Raw genomic sequence first — 20,315 nt, forward strand, 5'->3', positions numbered from 1 at the left:
TAGACAACGATTGATTGTAGAATTGCTATGCTTTCTAAATGGTACCTTACTATTACTACAGAAATAACCAACCATGCCAAGTATAAAATCAATAGGACAATTATAAAATGCCTAAATTAACGATAAGATCTATCCTTTATGGACAGACAGACGAACAATAAATATAGAAAACCTTTACATCTCATTTCTGCTGCTTGATTTTAAAAGAAATTAAAATCAAGCAACTGAGATGTAAAGGTTTTCTAATCTAACCTAAAGACTAACCTTTATTAGTTTGTTAACGTAAAATCCTGCATTATTAAAGATACTTGTTGTATGTACATGCTTCTATCCTTTATTCTTTATCTTGAAAGAGTCTTGTTTTAAAAAAATATAATTATAGATCAACAAGGACCAAAATCTTTGACCTATTTAGATTATGATCACATTTTGAAAAAAGTTTTGCCATGTCTTAAATAAGATACAAAATTAAATAATAATTGTTTTCAATGGCTAAATAATCTTAAATACACAAGACAATAATTTGGCGTTTAATTAAGATATACTAGCTCAATATAAAAAATAGCGATTGTGCCTATTGATTTCAAACTTTGCATGGTCATTCCTGTAGTAGTTTGGTACGATTATAAAGCGTAGAAACTCTATAATCATTACCAGAATATCCGTACGTTCATTTAAAACATGTTGATAACTTAACAACTTTTTTAACAACAAATTTTATGTGATTTAATTCTCCGTTTGATCTGATTTTTGGTATATAGATTCCTGGGACAACAAAGTACAATATTATAAGCGATGCAACTCTATAATCAAGTCCTAAAATGTAAGTATGTCCATAAACATTATCCTGTATCAAGCAGATTTTTTAACAAATTTACTTACAATTTTGCTTCGACTCTTGTACTTTTATATTCTGATTATTAAGTTCTGACACTATACAAGTGTTTATGTCCGTTTGTCCTACCGTTTCATTGCTTCGCGTTTATTGATGTTGTCATCCTTGTTCATTATATCAATTATTTTATCCATATAAAATTCTAAATGGTTTAGAACAAAAATATTTACTTTTGTGTAATAAACGGCAAAGGATCTAAACAATTAGAATTAATAATTAAAAAGTACTTTTGATATGACTTTTTATGTCACTCATAATGCATAAAATAACCATTGTTATAAATCCTAAATATGCAGTGTTGAATTGTCTATAGAAATATTGTTTTAAAACCTCAACAAATATGACAAACTTATATTAATAAGCCATGAACATTAAGATTAAATGCTATTTTAAAGTCAAATCATCGCACATTTTTGGTTAAAATCTTTGAAATTCTATAATCCTGAAGAAGGAACAGATAAAATTTAGGTAAAACCAGTTTTGATTCAGCAAATATGTATATTTATAGGATCCATTGACCGCTTGTTGCGTGTTGGTTTTAAATCCGCTAAACTGTTGAGGATAAGTGTGAATAGGGCGTAAAAAAACGATAAAAAAATCATATAAAAAATAATAATTTGAATAAATCGAATTCACAAATAGATGTACTTGTCAATAAACATTAGATTTCACGAAAAAAATTAGCGACTTTACTATAAAAACAAAAAAGTTAGAAGGGGTATTTTGAATTTTCATGATTTTCAAATTTTGTTGAGCTATACCGGAAAACGGAAGTAAGCTAAACTACCTGCTCCAGGGGGAAATGAAAGCCAGGGTAGTAGAGGGGGGATTCCTACTGAGAATGATGCAATTATGAAGCCGGAAACCAGTTTTTTTCCCATTTTTCGGAACCGGGTTTTAATGCCCGGTTCGGCACTAATGGGTTAATTAACGTTTTTAAGTTTTTCTTCAAAAAGTTTAGATAAGATGCCTTTAAAAGTCGTCTATGATTTTGTCAGGGATAAAAATGTAACTTTAAAATAAGAATTACAACATGTTTTTTCAATTAGTACAAAGTAAAATTTTGAACATTTTATTGATCAGTATATTTTTTAGAATGTGAAGTAGAAACCTGAATATTTTATCATGAAAATTGTGTTATGATTTGATTGTCTGCTAGATTACAAGAAAAAAGATACTGACAGTACTTGTTGGTTCTTTAAAAAAAATTAGGTAGATTACTTTCAGAACCCCTCTTTTTGCAACGATATTTCAAAAGAACAGAGCCGTAGTCTTAGTGTACTCAATATCTAGACAGCCAACCATTGTTTTAGAATTGTTCAATTTTTTTTAACTTCTGATAAAAACAGAATTAATGGTATTTTTGTAAATATTATACCTCCAAGAAATGGCTATACTTCCCAATCATATGTTGTGTGATATTTAAGAGGAATTATTTTGATATAATGTCATTAAAATATTCGTTGAAAAAAGTGCTATTCTAGCTTATACTTCACATTTTAATGTGTATGATAATTCAAATTAAAGATAATGAAGATTTATATTATATTTAATTGTTATAATTATAAAGAAAAACCTGGAAACAGTAAAAAACTGACTTTATTTTATTGACGTAGGGAAAGTTTTGTCAAATATTTGAATAAAAAAACAATATAAAACAAAATAAATTACTTTTAATATAGTCACAAAAAGGCTTAATGAGTTTAGGAAATATTTCATACACTAATCATGTCATTTAAACTCTATTACACAGAATACAGTGTAAAAAGATGTTCTCGTTTTAATTTTAAGTAATTTCAAATGCATTTTAATACCTTTTAATGATTTATTTTTTTAAACATCTTTTTATAAAATGTTATTGATTTTTGAAGTTATATGTTAGAATGTTTTTAAATCTTGTTAACATTTTGTTTTAAATGTAGAAAATTGGTAATTCTAAACATTCAAAAAATGATTTTATTAAATTTTCATCACTTAAATTGCATGTTTGATGAAATTTTCAACTGATAATTCAAGAAAAATCATTTAAGTTTTATTATATTTTACTTTGAATTGTTAAAAAAATATATTATTGTCAAAAAAGGAGAAGTTATGTTTTCCTCAAAAAAAGACCTAAAACATGAAAATTAACACGTGTAATGAGAATTTTTTTCTTTCAGGTTTGAATTTTAAGTAATTATTGATATTTTTTGTAAAAAGGATTTTATATAAAAGTTTTAAAACTCAAGTTAAGAAGTGGTGCTAAAAAAAGTTGCGAATTTATGCAATTTTCTTGCAAAAAAATTTTTCTAGGATTTTAATAATAGCAAAGGGTGTTATTAGACGTACTTACAGATACAATTGCTAAGTCATTTTGGCCAAACACTAAAATAAAGTTTTTACATCTGAGGGTGCACCCGTGATTAGAATACTAATTTTTCCAATATTATTGTAAGACTAGCGATAAAGGGGGGAAGTCGACCCCCACCAAATTTCGGACCTATTAGAAGGACCAAATCGGTTCTCGATTAGTGAGACAGACAGGCATCCATCATGTTATTTTATTATAAGGATTAAAATAAAGTACTTTTGTTCTTTTTATGTCAAATACATGAAACTAAAATAAATTTTGAGAAGCCTTGCCCCCCCCCTTACCCAAAAAATAGGTGGAAAAATGTTCATCAATTTTCCAACAGATTTTCTTCTTAATTGGCAATTTCCACCATACGGCTTATTCCCTACGGCTAGCGGGCTTTTTAGGAGCGTAGCTGCTTACATTTAGAGTCTGTACGTTTGTACTTGCTTTGGAGACATCATAGACTGCAAATCATAATGGTACCCAAAGTTTTATTCTCTTATTTAGTAGCTTAAACTTTGGGTACTTAACTTGATGTCTTAATTTAATTTAAATCTTCAAAAGAAGTAATTTTGTTTATCATCAATGAGAATGAATAACAATTTATCATCCATCGTCTTATCCCTTAAGATCCCTAACTCAATTGTCCTTTTATCGCTTTCAATAATTCTAGGCCTACAATTTTGATTTAGCTGCGCTGCTTGGGAACTTCCTTGTTTATTATCATTTTTAGTATTTTTATTTGATGTACATCTGACAGTTTTTCCGCTCTTATTTAAAGTTTTATTGCACTTTTTAAATAAACTTTCTAAACCAAAAAATATAATGTCTCCAACTTTTCAGTCATTCAAGTTTTTATAACTAACTTCTAAAACGATTAATACCAGTTTTGTTAGCCTGGGCCTTCGGCCTCTCGACGATAACAAAACTGGTATTAATCTTTAAATTTTTTAGTATATTTTTTTGTATATTTGACCTCAAAAAATTATAAACTTTTTTGTCTCGAAAAATCTTTTCATACTACTTTATGCTACCTAACAAATCTTTGTCTGCTGTGTTTATTTCGTGGATCTAAAGGGATAAGACAATGGCCGATAAAATTATGTACATCCCCGTTAGTGGTTATAACGTTTAAACACTCAACTAAATGAACCAGCCAATCAGAAGTCAATAATAGTCCCCAAAATCGTTAGGCCAGCGAATAAAAAACAGTTATTATAAAACTTTGGGTACTAGTGTAATAAACAGTAAACAGCCCAATGTCCCCTTTCTCCCCAATTACAATTTCATATTTGAATGCTGACATTCAAGGACAAAACATAATTTTTTGTCAAAATTCTTTTTAAAGGCCATTAATTTTGTCCTTTTTTACTATGGTTTTGGTTTTTTACAACATACTTAGTCAAAATGATAATGCGTTAACAAAAAAGCGTTTCTTTAAAAAGACTGTCCAAGAAAAAATGTAGAGAAAATTTAATCCTTACATAAGAATAAGGGGAGGTTTATCTGTCTGGCTGGAATGATATGGTTCTCCTTTACGGTGAAGTTTTATTTTTTAAAGGGGGGGGGGGGCTCCAAATTAACCACCTCCCCCCTTCTTCCCTAAAAGTGCAAAAAAAGGCCTCTAGTAGCGTAGTCGCTTGTATTAAATAAGTTGCTTACTTATTTTATTGTACTACAACAAACTGACAGCTACAGTCCTTTAAAAAGTGTGTTTTCGAGTTGTATTAAAAATCGCGGAAGGGGGGAAAACTTAACGCGTTTTAAGACAGGAACAATTATTCTACGCAATATGAATAGTAGAACTTATTTAATCCAAAGGATCTCGTTTACCAGTGAACCGATATGGTTCTCCTTTACAGTGTAACTTCTAATAAATCCAGACAATTTTTATAATTTTTTTGAAGCTCCTAGCAACCTATAGGGTCGTAGCCGCTAGTGAAGAATATCTACTGGTGGATTCGTCTCTAGTCTCTAAATCATAGTGGACACACACAACTTATTTCTTTACAGTAAATGATATTTTACTTACTAATCTATTTAAATCTTCTAATTAATTTTTTATATATCTTGTCTCTAAACCCAAAAGCTAACGTGTTATCAGGGAGTGAGAAGACAATGAACTTCTATTGAATTTTGATTGGTTCTTTTTAAACTAGAATTGTCTAACATTTGTTTCATCATTATTGGGGATGTATATCAATTAATCGTCTATTGTGGTATCCTTGTACGTCCCTGCGTATTATAGAGAAAACGGCTTGCAAGCCTTAAAATCGGTTAGGATAGAACAGACGCGAATACTTTTAGGAAAAAGTTTTGGGGCCCTTTCAAACCACCACAATAGAGTAAAAGTTTCCCTTTTATATCCTAAGTAGTAAGCGTTTTTTTTTGTCTGTAGCAAAGGATCTCGATAACCGCTGGCCCGATATGGTTCTCCTTTACAGTGAAGCTTCTATGGTTCCTGAGATGGTTTTAGGCCAATTTATTTTTTTATAAATAAGTCTGTGTATAGTTTTAAGCTATTTTTCTGCCCCCGAATTACAGCTCCTGGATGCTAGGGTCGCCGCCGCTAGTGATCTTATAGAGTAACAGGATGTCTTTCTGTGTGTAAGTCTGTATGTTCCATAGTATCTCACTAACCGCTAAACCAATATGTTTCTCCTTTACAGAATGTTTGTTTGTATTGTCTTTTTCAATTTATAGAAAAAGGGAGGGATCGACTCTTCCCCACCCTCAAAAGTAAAACATATGCTTTCAATACATTTTTTATTTTGATATATATTTGGCTGGACCTCCTCTTCAGTCTATTGCAGTTTAGCTAGATGTTGTTTGCATACGATAAATTGTTGTACATTCCCAATGATGATACACACAATTACAATTAAAGGTTGAAACATGATAACACTTAACTAAATGAACCAACCAATCAAATTTCAATAAGAGTTCCCAAAGTTGTTAAACCAATGAATAAGAAAATGTTATTACAAAACTATGGGGACTAGTGTAATAAACAGCCCAATGTCCACCAAACCTGATCTTTAACAGTTGATTCATTTGCTGGTTTGTTAGGGACCCCCAAATTTAAAGGGACAAAATAAAATAATATACACTGAATATATAATATATATTATTTCTGACGCAATTAACTAAAAAAGTTCATTCAGACGACTTAATTTAAAGATTCTTTTTATGTGATTTATGCGTCTGAATAAGCTTTCTTTTCTATATAATTTAATATTACTCAAATAGTTTCTCTTGGATTATTTCTCATCCTGTAAATTCACAAACCAGCCCATTTCATCCCCAATGGAATTTTTATCTGTTTCACAGTTTAAGAGATCTTATGAAAAAATTTCAAACATTTCTGATACTTTTATTATCAGACAGACCCTTGCCAACAAAAAATTGATTGAACAATCTTCGTATACTAATTCTAACTAGTTGCTTCGCCCCTAGCCTCTAGGGGAGGGCGAAGGAGGTCAAGAAAAAAGCCCAAAACCACCCGAAGATATTTATAAAGGTGTCCTGAAAAGAACAATCAATTTAGACCAGCAGTTTCTAAGATCTTTAGCTTCAGACAAAATCCTTACTACTTTATGAAGATTTGGAAATATTGCTTAGGTAGGTTACACTACTAACATAGCAGAAGATATAATCTTTAGCATCTTTAGTATTACGCAGCGCAGGACAACTAAAGCCTTGCAGCTCCATTTGTAAGACCCTAAGTATGGAGTGGCTTTGCTGCCAAAAAGCGACGCAACAAGCTACTAAAAGCCAAGCTAAAAATGACCTTGTGCGTTTAGACCACTTTTTTACAACAGAATTTCTTTAGAAAGCAAGAAACACAGAAAAAAAATCGAATGATTTTTTTTAATTGAAAGAAAAGTTAACGGCTTAACAGATTTTTTTTAGTTTCAATATTCCTTCTTAAATACCTAAACTAAAATAAAATGAGGGGTACATAATGATATTGACCCCTTGCTTCACTATTCTAATTATGAAAGATCTATTTTTCTAACCGACTTTTAAAGCAAACACCGCTATATATCTCTCTCTTTCTCTCATTTTACGGTGTTTCTACGAAATCACTAAGCATTTTAATTAAGAATTTAGCTTATAAAAATTAGCTAAGTATCAACCTAATTCACTCAATTATTGTGTCAAAAACTTTGAGTACTTTTTTTACATTGTGGTTCTGAACTAGCAGTGTCCAAACTTTTCAATCAATAATCCTAAATCTACAAAAAGAGTAATTTAGATTATCATCAATGGGGAAGTACATCAATTTATCGTTCAATTTCTTATCCCTTAATTAAGAAACATAACTTTATCACATAAAATAGGCAGAAAATTGTAAATTGTGTAACATTATCTAAACATATTATGCTCTAAGCCTAAAGACCCGCATGCCTTTTTAAACATCCATGTAGCTTGGTTTCTATCGGTTTGGGGTAAAACCAGCAGAACAAAACATTAACGGGTTAGGAAGCTCTAAACAATTGATGACGATTACAGTAAGCTATTTCATTAGGTATAAAACTAAGAAAATTACTTCATTTTTTATAAATAATGATGGATGAAAAATCAAAATTATCTTCGCAATTCTTAAGTGAAATTTTGCTTTAACCCGTAGCATCTAAAGGCTCTGTAAAAATAGGGGTTAAAAATATAGCCTAAATTCATCCCGTAACCTATGTAAAGCTTTCCCTAAATATAGATCTCTATTGGTTTAGTAGTCATTGAAATTTTAAGCTCCTAAAAAACAAAAAAAACTTACTTCTTTCTATTTTTGGCTTTCTTATATGGCCTGTATGAAAACAATGTGTGAATACACATTGTTGCATACTTCCTACCTTTTAGGAAACGTCATTTGGGAAGAAAATTTTCAATATAAAATACAAATAAAATTTGACTTTATATACCTATGTATTGTACGTAATATTCATTTATTTATTAATATGAATAATAAATATATCCTTGCTATCCAGAAATTTGCTACCCAAACAGCACACTCCCCATTTTTCCACCAGCTTCCCTGGGCTTTTAATTCTTGTAGAAATTCCATGTAGAGCGTTCACTCCCTTCATCTTATGGTGTTTCTTCTTTTTCACCAATCAACCATTTTCGAAATTTAGCATAACAGCAAACTCATTTGAATCTATCTAGTTTCATTTCATTATAAAAAAAGTTAATAGAGCTTTAAACATCCCAGGACCAACAAAAATCTTCTGTCAAGTAGCTATGACATCAAATACATTAAATACTGTAATTGTGTAAGAAAATTAAAATAAAAAATCTTTGCAATATAGCTTTTATGGTTCGAAGAAAGGTTTACAACTAATTTTTGGGAGGTTAATACCACCCTCCCAATAAAAAAAGCCCATAAATAAAAAAAGGGCCTCTAGGGGCGTAGCCACTAGTTTATAATAAGATAAATGAAATGAAATTAAATGTTTAATGTTTATCTGTATCGTATGAACGTATTTAAAGGGACAAACAGTTAAAAATCTGTTCAATGAAAGTTGTTGCCCTTTTTTGCAGGAAGGGAGGGGACAATGGATTGTAAATTAGACTGGTAACCACCGTTTTATAAAAACGTTATCTCATTCGTTGGCCAAAAACTTTGAGTACTTTTCTTTAATTTATGGGTCCCAAACAAGTAGTGCCCAAACTTTTCAACCAGTAATTTAATCCAGAGGAGAAATTTACCTCAATAAATTCTAGAATTATAACAAAGCATGCATGAAAAGTAAAAAATATCCCTCCGACCGTTTTTGAGATCTTAGAAGACATAAAGACGGGAATATTCCTAACATATGTACAAAACTAAACAGTAGAAAATCATAATGTGGATGATTTTCAAGATTTATACTGTTTTAACACAACCGCTAGTTTTCTGAACAGTGACGGATTTGAGTCATAACAAAAGACATTAAAAACCATTCATACTGCTGCAATGTCAGGCTTATAACTGGAAAAGTAAAAATACAACCAATCAGAGCCTAATTTGAAATTCAAATATCGACATACAAATTCAATTGTTTAGGTCGACTTGAAATCATTAAATAGTGGCATTGGCTGACTTAAAATGACATTATTATTAGTTGTTTTTTTTTGTTGAAAGCAAGGATTTCAGACCATACCAAAGAATATCTGAGAAAAGAGAATGTTAAACAAACTGTACAAATTTTGGAAATGAAATTTTGGAGGTTAGACAACCAAACACATTTAAAACCCCTTTGAAAGTGCTACACATTCAATTAAATCAACTGAATTTTTTTACAGCGAAGCTTTTCTGATTTGGGTTGATCCGTCCGTCCGTAACGGATAGCTCTTTTCATTGATTAGAGTCTGAGTTCTTACCACTTTTATATTTATTATTGTCCTATGAATGGATTTATTAAACTTAGATCTTACACCAGATTATCATGTATTCTAGTAAAGTGAAACTTGTAGCTGGCTAAAATATCGATCCCCCATCTACAACCGCCTACTGGATAAACGAACTGAGCAACAAGTGATGTCTACGTTAGCAACGACATTTTTCCCAAATCTTAATATCCACGTATATTTTATATCCATTGTCCAATAATATATATATATATACGTAAAATAGGGGATTTAAAAGCGCTATTGTAAAAACAAGTAAAACTTTGTACATAGAAATACACATATTTTCAAAAGCCTGTAGGAGGGGGATGCAAAATTTAAACACAGCCTTTAAAATAAAAAAATTAGAAAGCCTGCATTCCCCTTCTTTCACCCCGTCATGAATTTCACCCCCCCCCCCCCTCCCGACAAAACATGTGCACGCCACTGCATCTTAGTCAATATTTCTAGGGTGGGAGGAGTAGAATAATAAATCAATTTTGAATAAATCTGTACTTTTTTCTCATATCAAATAATTAACGCCATCAAAGGCAGTATTTAACTCATAATAATCGGGGAGAAGACAAAATTTTCGCCCATGGTTGTTTATCCTCTTATGTAAAGTAGCAAGGTTTTCCATTAGGATCTCACTACTCACGAGTTCTCAATTTAAGGGAACACTATAGTAGGTCCTTTAAAGGTTTTCCCTATTCGAATACAGACCCCTTATTTTCTGTCGTAAAACTTTGGGTACCAGGCAGCGTTTCGGAGCCGGAGCCGGGAGCAGCAACATTTTTGGTGAAGCCGGAGCCGTATTTTTCGTTAAAAACGGCTCCGGCTCCAGATTAGCTAAAATTGATTTTTTAAAGTAATATTAAAATTTGGCAACGGTCTATTTCTATGTAATAAACTGAAAAACTATTGTTACTTAACAAATAGACACACATCCTTCTACTTTTATATAGCTTTAATCAAATAAAAGCAAAATATTTTATATTATTTATATTATTTTATCAAATTCAATAATCAATAAAAATTGATATATAAATTTTAAGGTAGGAGCCGGAGCTGGAGCCGGAGCCAGAGCAGGAGCCGGAGCCGTATTTCCAGATACGGCTTCGCGGAGCCGGAGCTGCATCAAAATTAAACGGCTCCGAAACGCTGGTACCAGGACTGTAATTCACAGTCAATGAAATGTCCTTTCCCTCCCTCGATTTAACATAATTAAAAACTAGTTAAGTTGTAGAGCAACAGCGCGCCTAATAGTAACGCAGATGGTAGAATAGTTATTTATCACATCGTATTATAGACAGCTTTCCGCGGATAATAAAAATTTTAAGACTAAAACCAGTTTTGCTAGACCCGAGGAGCCGAAGGCCCAGGGCAACAAAACTGGTAAAAAAATTTTGATTTCAATATTCGTGAAAAATTTCTGTAATATGATGCTATACATATTTTTCAGTATGTCTGAGAACCGGTTCTAATCCAGCGGATATTAATCGGCTTCGAAGCCATACTGGAAAAAATTTTAATGTTTGTCTTATATCTTTAAAACCACTCGATAAAAAATCTATATATACGATATCCAACCGACCGTTCCCACATTTGGATTTGCATCATAAGTGATTGTCAAAATATTTGCTACATAAGAATAAGGGAAAACCAATTTCACGTCCATTGCCCTATCATGATAATCCTTTCTAGGAGACGAAAAATCCGTTGAAATTTCCCCCATTCAAAATATAACACAGTACACTCATATTAGGTTTTTAATTCAGGGAGTAAAAGTATAGTAAAAATGTTCAAAATAAAAAAAAGCCTTCCAAAGGTATCAAAATACGAGCATTTACAGTCTATGTGGTTTTTTTGAATCTCTGAAAAATACTAAGTAGTATTTTTTTTACATAATAAACATTTCTCTATGTTCCTGTGTTATGAAACAAGGAAGCTCGGCCAACTTGCACAAATAAATCGAGCAAAAAATGTGCTAAAAAATTGGCAAGCCAAATTTTTTTGTTAAAAATCGTATTTTTTCTTATTTTCGGTTAGGTAAGGTTTAGGACAGCCCTGTACTGGCTAAAATACATAATTTTGTTCCTGGCAATTAAGAAAACTCTATTAGTAGAATCTTTTGAATTATACTTAACCTAACTAAACATAACCTAAAGACATACTATAAATGAAACATAAATGAAAAAAAATCAATATCTAACATGCTAAAAAAGGTGTAAAATCTAAAAGAAAAAACTACTAAATTGCCTACCTTATTAATTCTGAAGTAGGGGGTCCCTTTTGCACGTACTATAGTATACTGCCCATTGCCACTGTTCATATTTTTGAAAAGTAACATTCTTAAACATTTAGGTAATCAAATCAAGGGCTCGGCAGCCGCACATAAGCCTAAGTAAAACCTACGTTTTATAATCCGAAAAATCACCTGGATGTCTAAACCTTTTCCTAAAATGGACAACTGCCGAGCACTGATCAAATCTTTCTAAAACTATTTCTTAATCAAAGTTTTTAATCAACTTATCAGTAGGCATAAAAAGACTTAAATACAATTTTCCATATCCTTGGCAAATAATGTTTAACAACATTTAATTTCCTAGGGAACAAACCGGTTTTAAACCTCAAAAAAACTGTTCTTTAAATTGTTTAAGTGTGTCCCCTTTCCTGTGGTACTTTGACTTGCGGCAGGCGTTTGACTCTTCATTATCAACACCTTCTATTGTAAGAGTTTCAATTTGTGATAAAAAAAGTTCTGTAAATCATTACCATTAATTGCTTGAAGCTTCTCTGAAATCAGAGGCGTACATAATATAAGGGGGGTGTATCCACCTCTATGGCAAAATAAAGGGGTGTTGTTAAACTTTCAAAATGCCTATTCCCCTACATTCACTTCACTAGGGTCTACATACACCCCCTCAATGAAACCAAGAGGGTGTGACAGGATAAAAAGTCACACCCTTAAAACTTAAGATGATGTTAAAAAAAAAATTTGCGCGCTTCGCGCGTAAATTTACCAATTCAGGAACGCTTTTGGAACATTTCAATGGGTGGGTGGACACCAACAGGGGTGTATCCATCCCGCACTCAAATTAAAACCAATTTTGGATCAAGGCTTGGCCAGTTTCAAAATTTCCGGATGCGCCTCGCGAACCCCCCTGGCAAAATCCAGTGTACGCCATTGACTGAAATTATAACCTAATAATTTGATATTAAGCAGAAATAAATTTAAACAATCAAATAAACTCTCATCCCTTCTTTTGTGCCAACAAATGGCGGTATTTGACTAGTATGGGTAGATCTGTCGAAGCATTCTTGATATTCTTTGGTGTTACTTACGCAACTAGCACCAGAGAAACTGTTGTACTAAAAAACATATTTATTAGCCTCAGGTACATAACTACAAAATATCATATAATTGGGTCATGGAAAGAAAACTAAATTTCGGGTTCCGTCGTATTTTCACAGTAACTTTTCTCCTATTTCTAGCCCCTGTGGGGCATATTTTCTAACCCTGCGGGGCAATCATAATCATTAACTAACCTAACCAAACAATAACCTTCAAAAGCTACTACGAAAATACGATGTCAATATCTCCACGAACCTGATTCCATTGAATATTGTTGAAAATCCGTGGGGCTGAATGATTGATGCGAGATTGCTGGGACATTTTTCTGCCTACAAAATTAAATATTAGTTCTACAAAAGTGCGTAACATTGATTTGACGATAAATTAATCTTCAGCCAATATATATTTATGGAACTTCCCACTTTTTAATCACTGGGATATTTAAGTAAAAGAATAGATAGGGCATGCGCTATTTAAACTCTACCAAAAGGGCGGGTGCCTTGTCGCGATTTTGTGTTGTGTCTTTGAAATCAGCTAATAACGCCGGAAATATTAACACAGCCAAGTTTCTACAAAAGATGAGTAAGCATTTTGCTGGCAGACGAACAGGGTCTCCACCACTCGGGCCAGGTAGATGTCTGGAATATTTTTTCTATACTTATACATTCACTACTGGGATGATAGAAAGGAAGAAATATGAACTAGTATTAAACTTTCCTTCATGATAGTCTGTCCTTTATCAAGACAAAACTGTATTATTCTGAACAGAAAATTCTTAAGTACGTATTTCAACCACAGATACTCTATATTACTAGGATATCTCCGTTTGTCTGTCTGTAAGTCCAACCGAGTTGGAGTCTTTTACTCTGGCTTTATAAATACCTATATGCTATGCCTCTAGGGGCTCTGTATACGAAAAGGCAGAGAGGTGTTAGAATTAAAATAGCCTAAAACCATCCTGAGACTGAAATGGACTAACCATCACATGAGCTATGGAAATCTTAATTAAACAAGGATGACAACATCAATAAAAGCGAAGTACTGAAACGGTAGGACAAACGGACATTAACACTTGTATAGTGTCAGAACTAAATAATCAGAACAAAAAGTATAAGAGTCGAAGGAAAATTGTAAGTAAATTTGTTGAAAAACTGCTTGATACAGGATAATGTTTATGGACATACTCACATTTTTAGGACTTGATTATAGAGTTGCTTCGCTTATAATATTGTACTTTGTTGTCCCAGGAATCTATATACCAAAAATCAGATCAAACGGATAATTAAATCACATAAAATTTGTCATCAAAAAAAAGAAAAATCAACATGTTTAAAATGGACGTACGGGCATTCTGGTAATGATTAGAGTTGCTACGCATTCCAAATCGTACCAAACTACTACAGGAATCACCATGCAAAGTTTGAAATTGATAGGACAATTCTAGCATGCCTAAATTAACGAAAAAAAGCTCTCTAACTCGGAAGGACGGATGGACCGACCCTAGTTATAGAAAAGCTTCGCTTTTAAAATAGAATTCAATCAGTTCAGTAGTTATTAGGATATTAAGCTTCAGACAAAACCCCACTGTATTGATATTAACTTGTAGATTTATAAAAATGAATAAACAATAAATTATATGTTTGAATTCTATTTTAGAATGCTCTTTTTTTACAATAGTATTTCAATATATCAATATAGGACATAAAAACTGCTACTATAAACACTGAAATAAGGCAAAAAATGGTATATTTTCTCCAATGCTTAGATTTTTTTGCTTAAAAAAAATCCTTACCAATTTAAATTTCCCTCGCTTACACACACACACACACATACACAAAACGTCAGTACGTCCATCTGTTTTTCCTTATAAAAATTCTCTCTCTTCCGTTAGAGAGTTCGTCTGTTCACATAAAATAACAAAAAATAGAAAACTTTTAAAATAGCAAACATTACCTACTTTCCATAAGAATACACTTTAGGGCAAATAAGGTACACCAAACTTTGCAAATAATTGGCTAAGGGGGAGGTAGGTTGTGCTAAAATTCCGTAAAGGTGCGAGTTTTAAGGCTTAAAAACAGTAGGTAGTAAGAAAGGTAGTTTATGTTAACTTTAAAAATTGTTTTTGTATATAGTTCTTTTCAATATTTAGTGAATATTATCGTTCTTCTACTGTTTTTAAGCCTTAAAACTCACACCTCTACGGAAGTTTAGCACAACCTACCTCCCCCTTCAAAATAATTTGCTGTTGTGTGATATAACTTTTAGGAGTTAACGTCCCCTACAAACTCTAAATCCTTCCAGTTGGAATTATTTATTAAAGGAGCATTATCAGAATAGCGCTTTAGGAGAAGTAATAGATCATAAAGGTTTTTCTTTTAATAAAGATGACTGTATTTGGCTGAATAGTTGACTTTGCTTTTTGGGGAAGCTTTGTTCTTAGTCCAGTTAGTTTTTTTTTTTTTTTTTTGGGGGGGGGGTGAAAATATATAGCCACAACCCTTTTTAAACCAATATTAACAGAAAATAAAAACAATCCTTATTAATAAAAATCATCAGAAACTTTTAAATTTATGCTTTCCTAAGAAGGCCTGAAGTGAAAACTTTCCCCTTCATATTAAACCCCACCACCCCTCTCCTGCTATGATCATATTATATGAGAACTTTCCAGGGGGGTGTGGGAAGTTGAGGAGGGGAGGGTGGATATGAAAATGAGGGAAAGAAGAGAAAGGGCAGGTGGAACAAAATTGTAACGGACAAAATTTTGCGCAAAGGTTGCGCGATTATTACAAATTTCAAACTTAATACTATTATTACAAATAGGTTTCGTGAACTTCAGGTGCGGAAATTCCATTTAATTTAAAGTTGGCAGGAACTTGGCCCAAACAACTATTAGTAAAAAGAACAAGAAAAAACGACAGAACCGCATATATGTATGTATTGTATATTAAAACAGCGACTAATTTTCTACTTACTTTTTACTCTTTTACCCAAAACTTAACTTATAAGTATACTTCTTCACAAATAACAATTTCAATAATATTTAGGTAAAAGCATACAAATTAATCTTATGGATATTTTTCGGTTACATAACATGAACAAAATAGAAATAAAAAACGCACTATTACCAAAAAAATAATGAATATATTTGTTATAATAAAGAAAATCTCATTTTTTACATTAGGTATACATAGAAATTCATATTTTAATAAGCACATAATTAGGTTTATATCAACACAGCAAACGGCTCCCGTAGGGGTTAGACCACCACGGGGAGCGCTAGGTCGTGCAATTACGCTCCAAATACATTATTAGGGATATATGTAGGCATAATTTTCAGTTTTTAAATGATATGAAATATATGATAAATAACTCTTTGTTTTACGATTATAAATATGGGATAATTTGTAAAGAGAAAAAATCAAAAAAATCAGGCATTGCACCTTACAAAAAAGCTTTTCAGCCTCCAACCTTTGTTAGTAAAAACAGTTATGAGCCACAAAAAAATAGTTTAAGGTGCAATTTTCATTTACATGTTTCAAACAAAAAAAAACCTTGAAAAAAAAACTTTATTACATAGGTACATCATACATGATCATAAAATACTAATCTGGCATAAAAAATGTACAAGATTTTAAAAAAACTGGATTTTTAATCTATGAATTAAATTGAATTTTATTTAATCCATAACGGAGAAAAAAAATACTTAAAAAAAATATGATAAAAAACGAAGCTTTTAATCTTTGGCTCTACAACTTCAATATTATCAATTTTCAGTTAACAAATAAATATAATCATGGATATTTCTGAAAATTTCTTGCTATCAGTAATAGTTGATATCCATCTCTTCATCGCTATCCTCACCGCTCAAATCTGCCGCCTCAAAGTCAAAATTGCCGCCGATATCGCAAGTAATTTGCCGCCCAGCAGCGGTTGCTGCGATCGAACCGCTACTATGTCGTACGCCGCCTACAGTTGTAGATACGGCGGCGAAACCGCTGCTTAGTGACTTCTTTATGTTCTCTGTCTGTCTTTCATCTAAAACAAACAATAATAGATTAAGACTTTATACTTTTTTTTTCAATTTTGAGGGCCGAACGCCCGCGGCTAGGAAGTCTAGGGGGACCGAGCGCTGTGGCCAGGCAGGCTAGGGGCCAGAGCCCCGCAGAAAGAGTCATAGGTTTGTCAGGAAGGGGGGGGGGGGGGGGTACCTTTTAACTTGCTTTTTAATGGTGTTTAAGTAAATTTCGGGTTCCAGGTTCGATCCTGATCCTCATTCCAAAATAAGTACACTTTCAAACCAATAATAAGGTCGAATTTTTTCTACATCGTCTTCCTATTGGTCAGCTAAGTATCTTCCATTTATTAACAAAATCCCACCTGTCAATTTACGTTTCTTTGATGTTGAAGGAGTGTTGAGATTGGTATGATCCTCGTTCATAGAAACATTATCCTCCAGTAGTTCGTTATCAACCTCTCCGTGACCGTTTTCTCTCCTAGTAAAAGTAAGGGTATTATACAAAGATGTCAACACTCATAAGAAGCGGAGCACAAAACAGTTTTTGACCTACGGAAAATATGAGTGGATATATTGACACTCGTCAATTTATGTTGCTACAATGGTGCTCATTTATTGGTCAGTTCGTTCGTACAGTAGGACGAGAAGGGAGGGGATGGTATGTAAATGAAATATAACTATACCTGTGTCTTACAAGCTCGCTCTTCTTATCACTGGCAAACTGACAACCGTCAAATTCACACCTTAAAATAAAATTGCCAGTTGGAAAAATAACAAAAATCAAATAGTTTATTTTTATTATTTTTGTTTATCAGGAAAGTTTATGTTTAACAAATCATATCACGAATCATGTCATAGTAAGAAAAAAAACATTAAATAACATTTTAATATCAAAATAAGTCCTTTTTAATTGATACTAAAGTTAAAAAAAAATTATTGGATTTTCAATACTTGGCTAAAAAGTATTTTTGCAAAATTTGTGTTTTCATGAAAAAAATGCGCAAAAATTTAAACAACGAGAATGTAAAATGCACGTACAGTACAAGCGTAGCATACAACACACAAGGCGCGAGCGCGTCTATCCTAAGGGTGCAATGGTTGTACAGATTGAAAACTATATATTGCCATCATGTGCTGTTATAAAAGCATCAGGAAGAGTGTGTCATCACAGTCACCAAGACAGACACACACGCATCACATGTGTGTTGCACATTACACATGCACGCGCAAATACATTATGTGTTTTTCTTTTGATGTGCATTTTTACCAAAAATACAAAATAGCAATTCACAACCTTATGACCAAGTATTTTAGGGTTTATTAAGACAATTTGAACCCTTAAAATCCAATAAAAATATGTTTTTCCTTGACAATAACCGACTCAAGTGATCAAAGGTGATAAGTATTTCATCATAATTATAAAATCTTCATTATGCATACGAACTATTATATGTCATTTTAATATAGAATATTAGAAATATTGGATCAAGTCAAGCTGAGTATGCCAATAGCCTGTTTTGGCACACGCTACTTGACTTGGGGGAATATTGGCATACTCTACTTGACTAGGGGGAATATTGGCATACTCTGCTTTACTAGGGGGAATATTGGCATACTCTGCTTTACTTGTCAAAATATGCTTTTCCTAGAATTTTGAAATAATTTATGTATATATACTAGCGGCTTCACCCCCGCCCCCCTCTCGATGTCTCTAGGGGCATTTGAGGGAAGTAGAGAGCTGAAAATCTCCTTTACATTTAAGTTTTAAAAAGAAAAACTATGTAACAAAATCATGATATTTTGAAGGACCAATAAGAAGCTTCATTGAAAGAAGAATCATAACAGTCCATCGATTATTGAGATCTTTTATTTTGAAATTTTAATGGTTTTAGGCTAATTTTCGTAACTTTTCTACGACTTGGAATAGAGAGCTGCTAGATGCTAGGGACGCAACTGCTAGTTTATATATTTGCGTACATAAAGTAGTAAATTTGTAGGTTGAATTAGATGACAACCTATATAATAATTATTAGACTTAAATAAATATTCTTAAATCCTGAGTCATGATCATACAAGTAGCGAAGCTACTCTATAGTTAACTTTTTCTAATCGTGCAGTCTATCATTTTAAACTTTTTCCCCCACATTTAGAGTCAGTCCATTAAGTATCCAATTTTTGTATGTTGAATAAATGTACTTTCGATTTTATACCTTTAAATATGACAATATTACATGTTGTTATTTGACTTTAGACAGAACTTCTATAAATATTATCATTCTTGTTTCTCTTTAATATAATCCTTTGTAATAAATTCCAATCTGTTATATAAAAGAATTTCTAAATTTCCATTTCCTTATCCATAATTTTTTCGGCCTTTTTTGAATTATCCAGTTACGGGAAACATTAATCCCCTAATCCCCTAATAATTCTCATCTCCGCCTCTTTTAAGACATACATATATTAATACCAATAACAAGGAAGACAACTTCCATGAAAGCGAAGCTCAAACCTACAGACAAACTAACATAAACATATTTGTTTGATAAACTATTGGCATACTTTGCTTTACTTGATGAAATATTGGCACACGCTACTTGACTTGGGGGAATATTGGCATACTCTACTTGACTAGGGGGAATATTGGCACGCTCTGTTTGACTTGTTGCCATTGGCATATTCAGCTTGACTTGATCCGAAATATTAGAGATTAATATCAAAATACATAAATTGATTCGAATTATCAAAGTCAGTGATTTATTGACAATACTTGCAAACAAGGGGGGGAGGGGGGGGGGGTAAGTTCTGACACTTTTGCGTAAACAGTGATTATAGCCTTATAGGCATTGTCTTTGGAGTGAGAGGATAGATTATAACACATTTTGGGATGTAGTTTTCTTATTTTAAAAAATTTTTTGATTTGGCCTCCAGGTTCAGATTTAGAAGTCAAATTATAAAACAAAATATGCATCTTTTTGAATGTTTACATATTTAAAGACAAAAGATGCATATTTTAAATTAAAAGTTGAACTCTAAAAAACACTTTTTTCCTCTTTACCTGTCCAGAGACGACCTGGAGGACTACACCACCTGAATCTGGAGGCCAAATCCAATTTTTTTTTAAAAATAGGAAAACGACATCCCAAAAACAAACTTTTTTTGTTAAATAATCTATCCTTTCATTCACTCCAAAGACAAAGCCTATAATCATTGTTTACGCAAAAGTAATTTTTTTAATTGGTTGAAGAACCGAACACTAGATGCCTTTTTTCAAAAAAGGAATAAAAAAGACTGTTGAGGTCTTCTAATTTCAAAATTGTCATGTAGTAGAATACGATTAGAATATTAT

At 32.2% G+C, this 20,315-nt stretch overlaps 1 protein-coding gene across 3 annotated transcripts in view; it reads right to left on the reverse strand.

Annotated features, from left to right (window-relative positions):
* Window positions 1–16,075: 16,075 nt before the first annotated feature.
* Window positions 16,076–20,315, reverse strand: part of LOC145333867 (uncharacterized) — an 80,677-nt gene continuing 76,437 nt past the window's right edge. For all 3 annotated transcript variants that reach the window (XM_080179127.1, XM_080179125.1, XM_080179126.1), the window contains exons 85-87: window positions 17,653–17,712; window positions 17,332–17,447; window positions 16,076–16,989 (exon numbers count right to left, since the gene is read on the reverse strand). In XM_080179127.1, coding sequence (XP_080035253.1) covers window positions 16,775–16,989; window positions 17,332–17,447; window positions 17,653–17,712 — 391 coding nt within the window. In that variant the 3' untranslated portion in view covers window positions 16,076–16,774. The remainder of the gene's footprint in view (window positions 16,990–17,331; window positions 17,448–17,652; window positions 17,713–20,315) is intronic.

This window comes from Acartia tonsa, chromosome 12 (assembly GCF_053477335.1).
Source record: "Acartia tonsa isolate MP-2025a chromosome 12, ASM5347733v1, whole genome shotgun sequence".
NCBI classification, from domain to species: Eukaryota; Metazoa; Arthropoda; class Copepoda; order Calanoida; family Acartiidae; genus Acartia; species Acartia tonsa.